Source organism: Scyliorhinus canicula, chromosome 18 (genome assembly GCF_902713615.1).
Source record: "Scyliorhinus canicula chromosome 18, sScyCan1.1, whole genome shotgun sequence".
Lineage (NCBI taxonomy): Eukaryota > Metazoa > Chordata > Chondrichthyes > Carcharhiniformes > Scyliorhinidae > Scyliorhinus > Scyliorhinus canicula.
Window position 1 is genome coordinate 94,881,763 of NC_052163.1, and position 13,602 is coordinate 94,895,364.

The 13,602-nt window shown below is 52.1% G+C and overlaps 1 protein-coding gene across 1 annotated transcript in view; it reads right to left on the bottom strand.

Annotated features, from left to right (window-relative positions):
• Positions 1-221: 221 nt before the first annotated feature.
• malt2 (MALT paracaspase 2) overlaps positions 222-13,602 on the bottom strand; it is a 128,236-nt gene continuing 114,855 nt past the window's right edge. Inside the window, exon 17 of the mRNA XM_038777594.1 lies at positions 222-383. Coding sequence (XP_038633522.1) covers positions 360-383 — 24 coding nt within the window. The 3' untranslated portion in view covers positions 222-359. The remainder of the gene's footprint in view (positions 384-13,602) is intronic.

Below are 13,602 nucleotides of genomic sequence, written 5' to 3' on the forward strand. Positions count from 1 at the left end.
AGGCCGCTCCTGCTGAAAAGCAAGTGAATCCAAAGGTTTACACTCTATACAGGTACTTAGGTGCCTGTATCCCAGTTTTAAGTCAGTTACCAGGAAACTGTATTCCAGTGAGAGTCAATATCAAGCAAATGTAGTCCAGTAACAGACAGTGGCTTCAGAAGAGGGGACGAATGTCAGAAAATAAAAATATTAAGGGAAATAAACATGTATTTCAGAGGCTGCGACAGTGATTTGAAGTTTATTTAAAATACGTTTGAGTTTTCACTCCAGATGCTAAACCAAAGGGAACACTCTATTTTATGTTGTAACTGTTTATATAAATCTATAGTCCGTTGTGATCTCTGCCTTGTTCCAGAGAATTACTGGCAAAAATAACTGGCAGTCTGCAACAAAAAAAAGGACATGTTTAGTGACAAGTCTTCACATTCTACCACATCTTCTGCTGTATCTGTCACACCCGCCTACAGATAGATTCATCGGTGGGGCTGAAACTTCCTTTCCAACAGCAGAGAGGGGAGAAACATGGGTAGTTTTTTAGCAAATCATGGCAAGGGATGGCCAAGTGGGTGCTGGGGTTAGACACTAACCGTTGACCACTGGATCAGTTCCTGGCCAGACTGGTGGTATTAAAAGTTATATTTATCATCAAATTTCAACCCTCTTAAATGAAATGAAAATCTTATGGACTGACCTGATTAATACTACACACCTGTATGCTTCACCAAATGCCGTGTCTAGGTATTTACATTGTGGACTTTGTGTTGCCCTTTTATGTATTTTCTTTTTCTTTTATTTTCTTTTCATGTACTAAATGATCTGTGTGAGTTGCTTGCAGAAAAATGCTTTTCACTGTACCTCAGTACACGTAACAATAAACAAATCCATCCATCCATCCCATATAGGATGTTGTATACTGTGGTTAGTGGGGACTGGTGCAATCGTACGATCAGGGAGAGAGAGAGTGCCCATAATAACACAATAAATAGGAACAGGACCATTTGGCCCATGGAGACTGCTCCAGCATTCAATACAGCCGTGGCTGATCTTGAGCTTCAACTCCCATTTTCAACTCCCATTGCTCCTCGTATCCCTATGAGTCCAAAAATATGTCTATCCCAGCCTATAAATGCATTCAGCAACCCTCTGGGGCAGAGATATAGATTCATAACCCTTCAACTGAACTAATTTCTCCTCAGCTTGTTCCTAAATGATCGACCCCCCTTATTCCAAGAGAGTGCTCCCCCCTCCCCTCCCTGTTCTATATTCCCGGATCAGCAGAAACCGTCTCAACGACTCTCCCTCGGACTGATCGGTTCCCTGTAAGAATACTATTCACAACATCCTATGCTGCTCTTGCTCATGTATTGCTTGTTTCTCTCTTGTTCCACACAGTAACAAATCACTATTTGTTTTTTTTGGAAAACATTTTATTAAGGCATTTATAAGTTTATAATTACAACAGTAAACAGTACAAATATAAATATAGACATAGTGCAAAGACCGCCTCCCTCCCTCACAAGTCCCACCTCCTCTAAACAATAATCTAACCCCCCCCCCCTCCCCGCTGACAGTTTCTCCAAAGAAGTCGACTCTGGACAAACCCTAGCATTGATCCTCTTAGGGCGAACTATATTTCCTCAAGTCTGAGAAACCAGGCCATGTCACTAAGCCAGATCTTTGAATTTGGGGGCTTCAAGTTCCTCCACGCTAACAATATCCGTCTCTGAGCTACCAAGAAGGCAAAGGCTAAGATGTCAGCCTGTCTCACCCCCTGGACTCCCGGGTCTTCCGACACTCCGAAAATCGCCACCTCTGGACTTGGCACCACACTTGTTTTTAACAGCGTGGACATGACATCTATAAAACCCTACCAAAATCCCCTAAGCTTCAGACATGCCCAAAACATATGGACATGGTTTGCTGACCCTCCCGCACATCTCGCACGCCTGTCCTCTATCCCAAAAAACGTGCTCATCCGGGCCACCGTCATGTGTGCCCGGTGAACGGCCTTAAACTAAATCAGGCTGAGCCTGGCACATGATGAGGATGTGTTTACCGCATTCGCCCAAAGACCTGCCTCTATCTCCCCCCCCCAGCTCATCTTCCCATATGCACTTTAGCACCTCTGTCTGCGTTTCCTCCGACTCCATGAGTTCTTTATAAATATCCGAAACATTCTCCTCTCCCACCGCCATTCTGGAAACTACCCTGTCCTGTATCACCCGTGGCGGTAGGAGTGGAAAGATCAAAACCTGCCTTCGCAAAAAATCCCGTACCGGCATATATCTGAATCCATTTCCGGCTGGCAGTTCAAAGTTCTCCTCTAAATCCTTCGAACTGGGGAAGCTCCCATCTATAAATAGATCCCCCATCCTCTCAATCCCTGCTCTCTTCCATCTCCAAAACCCCCCCATCCAGCCTTCCCGGTACAAACTGATGGTTACTGCAAATTGGGGCCCACACCAAGACTCGCTCCATTCTCATATGCTTCGTCCACTGTCCCAGGACTCTCAGGGCAGCCACTAGAATTGGGCTTGTGGAGTTACGGGCTGGCGAGAATGGCAGAGGTGCCGTTACCAATGCTCCCAAACTTGTGTCCTTCAGGATGCCGCCTCTACTCGCTCCCACACCGATCCCCAGATGCACGATCAATTGTACAAAGACTAAGGTTGGATACAACTGTGGCTTTATTGCAGAAAGATGTGTGGCCTCCCACAGCAGCTGGCAAAATGGCTGCTGAATAGAGGATAAGCTCCTCCTACTGGGCGGAGCCAGCCGGTAGGGGCTACCGGCGAAACTGTAGTACAGGTCCTACCTTACATCACCTAATACAGGTGTAATAGTGGTTTACCACATTCACCCCCTGTTAAAAATGAGTCCGGCGGGGGGGATGGCGCCCACTGGCTGCGCGTGGTCCGGGACGAAGATGGCGGCGCCCATTGTGTGTAGGTCAGGGGGGAGGGGGCGATAGCGGCGACTGCGCGGGCCTGGCACAACGCGGCGAAGTGCCACTTTTTGCCGCAAGCCTTGCAACTGGCAGTGCGGGCCGGGCAGCGTTGGTGGGGGTGCTTCTGCTGGCCACAGAAGTAATATCGCGGACCCCCAGGGTGCGCGGGTTGGTGTGTGCATCAGGTGTACTGGCTGAATAAAGCCCCGGCTGGGGCGGCCGTCTGTGGGGTCCACAGGGGATAGGAGGGGTGTGCTGCATGGCCGGAGGGGTAGGCCTGAGCATTACGTGAGGCGACCGTCATGGAGAGTGGTAGCATTTTAGTCTGAGCTAGGTCGAGCATGGACCCTTCTAGCAGTCTTTGGCGTTGGAGGTCTGTGGTGGTATGATTTGCATAGCTGTCTGCCATTGGTGCAGAACACTGGCTTACCATTGGCCCTGGTCATGTGCCTCTCGACCGATTGGTTGAGACCAGTCATGTGACGACTCTCCAATTGGTCGAGAGGCTGAGTTAACCCCGCCTCCAGAGCGAGGTATAAATACCCAGAACGCCCGGCGGTCGTCCATTTACTGTAGTCGACCGCAGGGCTAACTTCTAGCTTATTAAAGCCTAACTTTTATACAGCAACTCGTCTCGCGTTCGATTGATGGTTCATCAATTTAATAAGCTAGAATTTTGAAGATGGCGCTCCGGATCAATCCCGAATGCCTCCACATCTGCCCGCAAACTCAGAACGCCTCAGAAATCTTTCAACATTGGCTGGCATGTCTCGAGGGATACCTGGCGTCCGCAAACAGCCCCCCCACCATGGCACAGAAGCTTCACATCCTCCACTCCAGCGTGGGCACGGCAGCCTACGCGATGATTGCGGAGGAAAAAGATTACGATGCGGCCATGCTTAAGCTGAATGGACAGTTTCTTAAACCGGTGAACAGAGTATTTGCCCGACACCTGCTGGCTCCCAGACAACAGCTCCCCGGTGAGTCATTAGACCAATTTTACCAGGCCCTCGCTGTCCTGGGGAGGAATTGCTCCTGCCTTCAAGTTTCAGCCACGGAGCACATGGAACTTCTGATTAGAGATGCTTACGTGGCTGGGATGCAGTCTGCCGCTATCCGCCAGCGGATGCTGGAGAAAGACGACCTCAGCCTAACTGAGGCACGGACTCCCTCCACCTCCCTGGAGGTCGCCGATTTAAACGCCCGCGCCTGTGTCCCCAGCCGCGCTGCACCACCCTGGACCTCCTGGCACGCTCCCCCACCGCCATTCGCCGCTCCCGACCTACCTCAGGCCTGCGCCGCGGGATGCCCCGACAAGTCCGCGGGGCCCCGCTGCTATTTCTGTGGGTTTGCTAAACACCCTCGCCCGCACTGCCCAGCCCACTCCGCCCTCTGTAAGAGCTGCGGGAAGAAGGGCCACTTCTCCTCCGTCTGCCAGGCCAAATCGGTCGCTGCTGTACCGCGCAGTGACTGGGGATCCTCCCCTCCGGGCCTTTGCGGGCCCTTCCACTACGCCGCGCCAATCTCCCCCCCCCCCCCCCCCCCCCCCCGGCCTCCGTGCCCCTGCGCCCACCCTACGCGCCTTCCCCCCTCCTCCGGGCCCTTCCAGCGCACTGCGCAACTCTCTCCTCGCCGCCCCCGGGCCCCTGCGCCTGGCCTGCGCGCCTCTCTGCCCCCACTCTCAGCCGCTCCGGTCGGCCCGCTGGCACCCCTAACCCCGCCCCCAGCAACCACGAGGGCCCCGCGGGTGCCGCCATCTTGGGCCCCTGACGCCATGTGCGGGTCCTGGGCTCCGCCATTTTGGGGCGCCGACTCCACGTGTGGGTCCTGGGCGCCGCCATCTTGGGGCCCCGACTCCACGTGCGGGTCCTGGGCGCCGCCATCTTGGGGCCCCGACTCCACGTGCAGGTCCTGGGCGCCGCCATCTTGGGACCCCGACTCCACGTGCGGATCCTGGGCACCACCATCCTGGACTGGCACGTAAGGTTCTGCCAGCTACTACTCGGCCGACGACGACTGCGATGATGGTTCTTCTCCATAGCTCGCGGCCATTCAACTCGACCAGTCACGGCCACGCACGCTCGCCAAAACAACGACGCTGATCCACCTCAACGCCCACGAGACGGGCTGCCTGCTGGACTCCGGGAGCACGGAAAGCTTCGTTCACCCTGCTACGGAAGTCGTCCTCTGGATCCCCTCTCCCGACGTGGCTGGCCGCCCCCAGACCCATCTTGCTCCGGAAGCATGTGTGGGTGCACAAGTCCGACCAGTTGGTGGAACAAGTCCAGTTACTCCACGCTAACCCGCAGTATGCGTATGTGGAGTACCCCGACGGTCGGCAGGACACAGTCTCCCTCCGGGACCTGGCACCCGCCGGCATGCGGCCTTCCCCCCCTTCACCACAGACCCCCCCCTGTTTTTTTTCCCCCAGCGCCCCACCCTGGCCACCCCTTCTCCATCCATGGCGTCTCCACCACTAGCCCGGGTGATGGAGACTGTTCAAGGACCATTGCTCCCGGGCTCCAGGACATCAGCGGAACCACCACCATCGGCTGAACCAAAGTCACCAACTTCACTGCGGCGGTCTGCCAGGACGTCACGGCCCACAAAAAGACTGATCGAGTCTATTTAATTTACAACAACTCCATGGACCTTGTTGGGACAATATGTACTATTGTTAATTGTCTGGGCCAGTGGGAAGCCAACATTTTTTTCTCCCTTCTCTGGCTGCTACTCATACCACCAGTTCTCCCCCCCCCCCCCGGCTCTCGTTGATACCCCCCCACCCCCACCCCCCCGGCTTCTTTCTCCGCAAGGGGTGAATGTGGTGGTATGATTTGCATAGCTGTCTACCATTGGTGCAGAACACTGGCTTACCATTGGCCCTGGTCGGTCATGTGCCTCTCGACCGATTGGTTGAGACCAGTCATGTGACGACTCTCCCATTGGTCGAGAGGCTGAGCCCACCGTCCTCCAGAGTGAGGTATAAATACCCAGAACGCCCGGCGGTCGTCCATTTACTGTAGTCGACCGCAGGGATAACTTCTAGCTTATTAAAGCCTAACTTTTGTACAGCAACTCGTCTCGCGTTCGATTGATGGTTCATCAAGGTCCGACCCAAACGCATCACGCATAAGAAGGTTGGAATGTTCGGTGGCCGTAATGGCCTGACAGTCACAGTCCCGGACGAGTGGGATTAGGGCCCGCCATAAGTCTTCTATGGACTCACCAGGGAGTTGAGAGCAAGTGGCGAGTACGTGCCTGGCGAAGAGTATGTTCGGTTTCTGTGCGTAGTTTTCTTTGAGGAGCGCCATGGCGTCTGCGTAGTTCGGGGCATCCTGGATCAGCAGAAAAATGTTGGAGCTCAACCTTGGGTACAGGATCTGTATCTTCTGAGCCTCGGTCGGAGGGCTGATCGCTGAGTTGATATAGGCCTCGAAGCAAGCTAGCCAGTGATTAAAGTACTTTTTGGTGTCGTTTGATTGCGGATCCAGCTGCAGGCGATGTGATTTGATTCGGAGGTCCATCTTTCAGAAAATCTTACTGCAATAAATTGATGCACGATCAATTGTACAAGGACTAAGGTTGGATACATTTGGCTTTATTACAGCACGGTAGCACAAGTGGATAGCACTGTGGCTTCACAGCGCCAGGGTCCCAGGTTCAATTCCCGACTTGGGTCACTGTCTGTGTGGAGTCTGCACGTTCTCCCTGTGTCTCCGGGTGCTCTGGTTTCCTTCCACAGTCCAAAGACGTGCAGGTTAGGTGGATTGGCCATAATAAATTGACCTTAGTGACCAAAAAGGTTAGGAGGGGTTATTGGGTTACGGGGATAGGGTGGAAGTGAGGGCTTAAGTGGGTCGATGCAGACTAGATGGGCCGAATGGCCTCCTTCTGCACTGTATGTTCTATGACAATCTATGTGTGGCCTCCCACAGCAGCTGGCGAAATGGCTGCTGAATATAGAACATAGAACATAGAACACTACAGCGCAGTACGGGCCCTTCAGCCCTCAATGTTGTGCCGACCTGTGAAACCATATGAAGCCTATCTGACCTACACTATTCCATTTTCATCCATATGTCTATCCAGTGACCACTTAAATGCCCTTAAAGTTGGAGAGTCTACTACTGTTGCAGGCAGGGCATTCCACACCCCTACTACTCTCTGAGTAAAGAAACTGCCTCTGACATCTGTCCTATATCTACCACCCCTCAATTTAAATCTATGTCCCCTCGTGTTGGTCATCACCATCCGAGGAAAAAGACTCTCACTGTCCACCCTATCTAACCCTCTGACTATCTTATATGTTAATCTATCTAACCCTCTGACTATCTATTAAGTCACCTCTCAGCCTTCTCCTCTCTAACGAAAACAACCTCAAGTCCCTGAGCCTTTCCTCGTAAGACCTTCCCTCCATACCAGGCAACATCCTAGTAAATCTCCTCTGAACCCTTTCCAAAGCTTCCACATCCTTCCTATAATGTGGTGACCAGAACTGCACGCAGTACTCCAGGTGCGGCCGCACCAGAGTTATGTACAGCTGCAGCATGACCTTGTGGCTCCGAAACTCAATCCCCCTGCTGATAAAGGCTAGCACACCATATGCCTTCTTAACAGCCCTATTAACCTGGGTGGCAACTTTCAGGGATTTATGTACCTGGATGCCGAGATCTCTCTGTTCATCTACACTACCAAGAATCTTGCCATTAGCCCAGTACTCTGCATTCCTGTTACTCCTTCCAAAGTGAACCATCTCACACTTTTCCGCATTAAACTCCATCTGCCACCTCTCAGCCCAGCTCTGCAGCTTATCTATGTCCCTCTGTATCCTATAACATCCTTCAGCACTATCCACAACTCCACCGACCTTCGTGTCATCTGCAAATTTACTAACCCATCCTTTTACACCCTCTTCCAGGTCATTTATAAAAATGACAAACAGCAGTGGCCCCAAAACAGATCCTTGCGGTACACCACTAGTAACTGAACTCCAGGATGAACATTTGCCATCAACCACCACCCTCTGTCTTCTTTCAGCTAGCCAATTACTGATCCAAACCGCTAAATCACCTTCAATCCCATACTTCCTTATTTTCTGCAATAGCCTACCGTGGGGAACCTTATCAAACGCCTTACTGAAATCCATATACACCACATCAACCGCTTTACCCTGATCCACCTGTTTGGTCACCTTCTCAAAAAACTCAATAAGGTTTGTGAGGCATGACCTACCCTTCACAAAACCGTGTTGACTATCGCTAATCAACTTGTTCTTTTCAAGATGATTATAAACCCTATCTCTTATAACCTTTTCCAACATTTTACCCAGATACCCAGAATAGAGGACACGCTCCTCCTACTGGGCGGAGCCAGCAGGCAGGGGCTACAGGCGAACCTGTAGTACAGGTCCTAAACCCCCCCCCCCCCCCACCCCCCCCCCCCCCCCCCCCCCCCACTTCCTAAAACTTCCTAATCATGGCTATATTTGCCGCTCAGTAATAGTTGCTAAAGTTCGGCAGCGCCAATCCACCCTCCCCTCAGCCAGGCTCCAGCAACTCTTTCTTCACTCGCGGGATTTTACCCACCCACACAAAACCCCAAATCATCTTGTTTACTCGTTTAAAAAAGGCCCTTTGGATAAATATTCGGAGGCACTGAAAAACAAACAGAAATCTCGGGAGGACTGTTATTTTCACGGTTTGCACTCTCCCTGCCAGTGATAGCGGGAGCATGTCCCGCCTTCGAAAGTCTTCCTTCATCTGTTCTTCTAGCCGGGTCAAATTTAATTTATGTAACAGGCCCAGTCCCGTGCCACCAGGATTCCCAAATAACGAAAGCTCCCTCCCACCACTCTGAATGGCAACTCTCCCAATCTCCTCTCCTGCCCCCTTGTCTGGATCGCAAACATCTCGCTTTTCCCCATATTCAATTTGTGCCCCAAAAACCGGCCAAATTCCCCTAAAATCCTCATAATCTCTCCCATCCCCCCCTAACGGGTCGGAAATGAACAGAGCAAGTCGTCGGCGTATAGCGAGACACTGTGTTCTACTCCCCCTCAGAACAACCCCTTCCAGTCCCTTGAACCCCTTAGTGCCATCGCCAGTGGCTCTATGGCCAAAGTGAACAGTAGTGGGGAGAGGGGGCATCCCTGCCTGGTGCCCCCGTGCAATTTCAAATAGTCCGACGTCACTGGTGCCTGGTAGAACAACCTGACCCAATCAATAAAGCCCTGCCCAAACCTGAACCGCCCCAACACCTCCCACAAATAGTTCCATTCCACCCGGTAGGAGGCCTTTTCTGCGTCCATCATGACCACTACTTACACCTCCCTCCCCTTAGGGGGCATCATGATCACGTTGAAGAGCCTTCTAACGTTAGCCGTTAGCTGTCTGCCCTTAACAAACCCTGGCTGGTCCTCCCCTATCACCTCTGGGACACAATCTTCTATCCTTGAGGCCAAGATTTTAGCCAACAGTTTGGCATCAACATTCAATAGGGAGATTGGCCTGTATGACCTGCATAGTTCAGGGTCCTTCTCCCGCTTCAGGATCAGTGAGATCGAGGCCTGTGACATTGTTGGGGAAAGAACACCCATCCCGTGCCTCATTAAATGTCCTCACCAGCAGTGGGCCCAGCATCTCAGAGAACCTCTTGTAAAATTCCACTGGGTAGCCGTCCGGTCCCGGGGCCTTACCCGACTGCATAGCCTCCAGGCCCTCTGCTATTTCTTCAATCCCGATCGGGGCTCCCAGCCCATCTACCAACCCTTCCTCCACCCTCGGAAACTCCAGCCCTCCCAGAAACTGCCTTATCCCCCGATTCATATAGCTGGCTGTAAAACTCCTTAAACGCCCCATTCACCCCTGCTGGGTCCAAGACCGTGTTCCCAGCTCTGTTCTTCACTCTACCTATCTCCCTGTCCACCTCCCTTTTCCTTAGCTGGTGTGCAAGCATTCTGCTGGCCTTCTCTCCATACTCATATACCGCCCCCCTCGCTTTCCTCAGCTGAAATGAAATTAAAATGGCTTATTGTCACAAGTCGGCTTCAAATTAAGTTACTGTGAAATGAAATGAAAATGGCTTATTGTGACAAGTCGGCTTCAAATGAAGTTACTGTGAAAAGCCCCTAGTCGCCACATTCCAATGCCTGTTCGGGGAGGCTGGGACAGGGATTGAAACGCCTGCTGGCCTGCCTTGGTCTGCTTTCAAATCCAGCTCTTTAGCCCTGTGCTAAACCAGCCCCCCCCCCCAGCTGCTCCACCGCTTTCCCCGTAGACAACAGACCAAACTCCATCTGTGGTATTCGCCGCTCCTTCAAGAACCCTGCCTCCGGGGCCTCCGCGTATCTCCTGTCTACCTGGAGTATTTCCCCAACCACCCTATCTATCTCTGTGCTTTCCACCTTCCTCCTGTGGGCCTGTATCGATATTAGCTCCCCTCTAACCACTGCCTTCACGCTTCCCAAACTATTGCTGCCGAGACTTCCCCCGTGTCATTTATTTCCAGATAGTTCTGGATGGACTCCCTCACACGCCCGCACGCCCCCTCATTCACTAACAATCCTACGTCCAATCTCCATTGCGGTCGCTGGCCCCCCTCCTTGCACATCCACCCAATATGGGGCATGGTCCAACACAGCAATCGCCGAATACTCGGCATCTACTACCCCAGCCAGTAGAGCCCTGTTCAGGATAAAAACACCGATCCGGGAATATACTCTATGTACATGTGAAAAGAAAGAAAACTCCTTCCTCTTGGCCGACCAAACCTCCATGGGTCTACCCCACCCATCTGCTCCATTAACCCCTTTAGTTCCTTTGCCATTGCTGGCACCCTCCCTGTTTGTGAGCTCGACTGGTCCAACCGTGGGTCAATGACCGTATTAAAGTCCCCCCCCCCCCCCCCGCAGAATCAGCTTGCGTGAATCCAGGTCCAGGTTCTTCCCTAACACCCGTCTTATAAACTCCGCATTATCCCAGTTTGGTGCGTAGACATTTACGAGCACCACCGGTGTCCCCTCCAACTTCCCACTGACCATGATATACCTGCCCTCCATATAAACTATTTTTCCCACCTCAAATGACACCCATTTATTAGTCAGGATCGCAACCCCCTTAATCTTAGAGTCCAACCCCGAGTGAAATACCTGCCCGACCCACCCCTTCCTCAATCTGATCTGATCTGTTACCCTCAGGTGTGTCTCCTGTAGCATTGCCACGTCAGCTTTCAATCCCCTCAAATGTGCGAACACATGAGCCCTCTTAACCGACCCATGCAGCCCTCTAATGTTCCACGTGATCAGCCTGACCGGGAAGCATCTCGCTGCCCACCCCGCCCCCCCCGCCGATCAACCATCACCCTTCTTTCAGCCAGCCTCAGACCCGCGCCCCACGCCCCCGCAGGCCCTCCCTTCGGCACCCTCCATCCGCGACCTCCTATTTGTCTCTCAGTAACAATCCCTCCCCTGTCAGCAGAGCAATTCCCCCCCCCCCCACATTAACAACACAACAATTCCAAGTCCCTTCAGCAAACTTATCATCTGCTCATCCCCCACTGCGCTTCCGTGAGTTAGCCCGCCCAGCTAGCCTGGTAGCTCCCCCTCATGGCGCCAAACATCCTACCCACTATTGATCCTCCCCTCCTCCCCCGCTCGGACGTACATCTTCAAAAAACACAGTTCAAACCAAACACAAAGAAAAGACAAAGAAGATCAATCCACCCTTCCCCCACCAGCACCAGGTTAACTTACAAAACTGAGCAGCAGCCCAAGAATCGATATAAAAAAACATTTCACATACAGATGAAAAGCGAGAATAACTTTAACAAAATCGATGCAGCATTACCTGTCCCAAGAGTTCAATGTCCTCAGTCCCCTGCCAGCCCTTTACTTTCAATAAAGTCCATCTCCTCGTCTGGCGACTGAAAATAGAGTTCCTGATCTTCAAGAGTGACCCATAAACGAGCTGGATACAGCAGCACAAACTTCACATTCTTCTTGAAAAGCGCCGATTTTACTCGGTTGAATCCCGCTCTTCTCGGCCAGATCTGCACCCAGGTACTGGTAGATGCGCAGCATGTTGTTCTCCCACTTGCAGCTCCATGTCTGCTTAGCCCACCGTAAAATCTGTTCCTTATCCAGGAACCGGTGCATTTGCACCAACATCGCCCTCAGCGGATCGTTCACACGCGGCCTCCTCGCAAGCGTTCTGTGCTTTCTATCCACTTCCAAGGGTCGAGCAAACGCCCCATCACCCATTAGCTTCTCGAGCATATTCACCACAAAGGCCCTTGCGTCCGTTCCCTCGCTGCCCTCAGGGAGGCCGAAGATCTTCAAGTTCTGTCGACGGGACCTATTCTCCAGGTCCTCCACCTTCTCCTGCAGCCTTTTCTGCTGATCCCTCATCAGCCCCATTTGTAACTCCAGCGCAGTTCCTTATGCTCGATCACCTTCTCCTCAACCTTCTGGATTGGCTGACCTTGGGCTTCCAGCCCCTGCTCCACCCGGTCGACCGATGCCATGATCGGGTCTAGACCTTCCTCATTTTGCTTGGCAAACCCCTCGTGAATAAATTTCATCAGCTGCTCTGTTGTCCACTGGGCCGCTGAGCCAGTACCTGTACCACCGCCATGTTTTTCTGTGCTGTGGGTTTTACACGTGCCTTCTCGGCTCGATTTTTCCTTCTTATACGACCACTTCTGGTCCACGTCTCCATATGCTGGAGTGGGATTCCTCCTCACTGTCCCATCCACTCCCGTTTTTTCAAATAAAATTGAAGAAAAGTTGGGGGAAAAGGTCCAAAAGGTCCGTCACGAGCGGGAGCTACCAAATGTGCGACCTCCTACTCCATGGCCGCCACCGAAAGTCACCAATCACTATTTGTTGATGTACCATTTGTCAATGCACTCTGTTAATTATTCTCATGTACTATATACGTACTGTGTACGTTCCCTTGGCCGCAGAAAAATACTTTTCACTGTACTTCGGTACATGTGACAATAAATATCAATCAGAATTTTGTATGTTTCAATGAGATTACCCCTTGCTCGTCCAAACTCCAGAGAATATCAGCCCAATTTACACAGCCTCTCATCATAGGACAACCCCCTCTTCCCAGAGACCAACCCCCTCTTCCCAGGGACCAATCTAGTGAGCCTTCGCCGATCTACGTCCATTGCAAGTATAGTTGGTGGCCCGTTGGCAGAGGTTAGAACTGCTGTCTCACAGCACCAGGGGCCTGTGTTCGAATCTGGCCTTGGGTGACTGTCCGTGTGGAGCTTGCACGTTCTCTCCATCTACGCATGGGTTTCCTTCGGGTGCTCCGGTTTCCTCCCACACTCCAAAGAAATTAAAAATGAAATGAAATGAAAATCACTTATTGTTACAAGTAGGCTTCAAATGAAGCTATTGTGAAAAACCCCTAGTCGCCACATTCCGGCGCCTGTTTGGGGTGGCCGGTACTGGAATTGAACCCGCGCTGCTGGCCTGCCTTGATCTGCTTTGAAAGCCAGCTATTTATCCCACTGTGCTAAACCAACCCCGGTTGGCAGGTTGGTTGGATTGTCCATGCTACATTTACCCACAGTGTCCAGGGATTTGCAAGTTAGGTGGAGGTATAGTGTTGGGGCCTGGGTAGGGTGCTCTTTCAGACAGT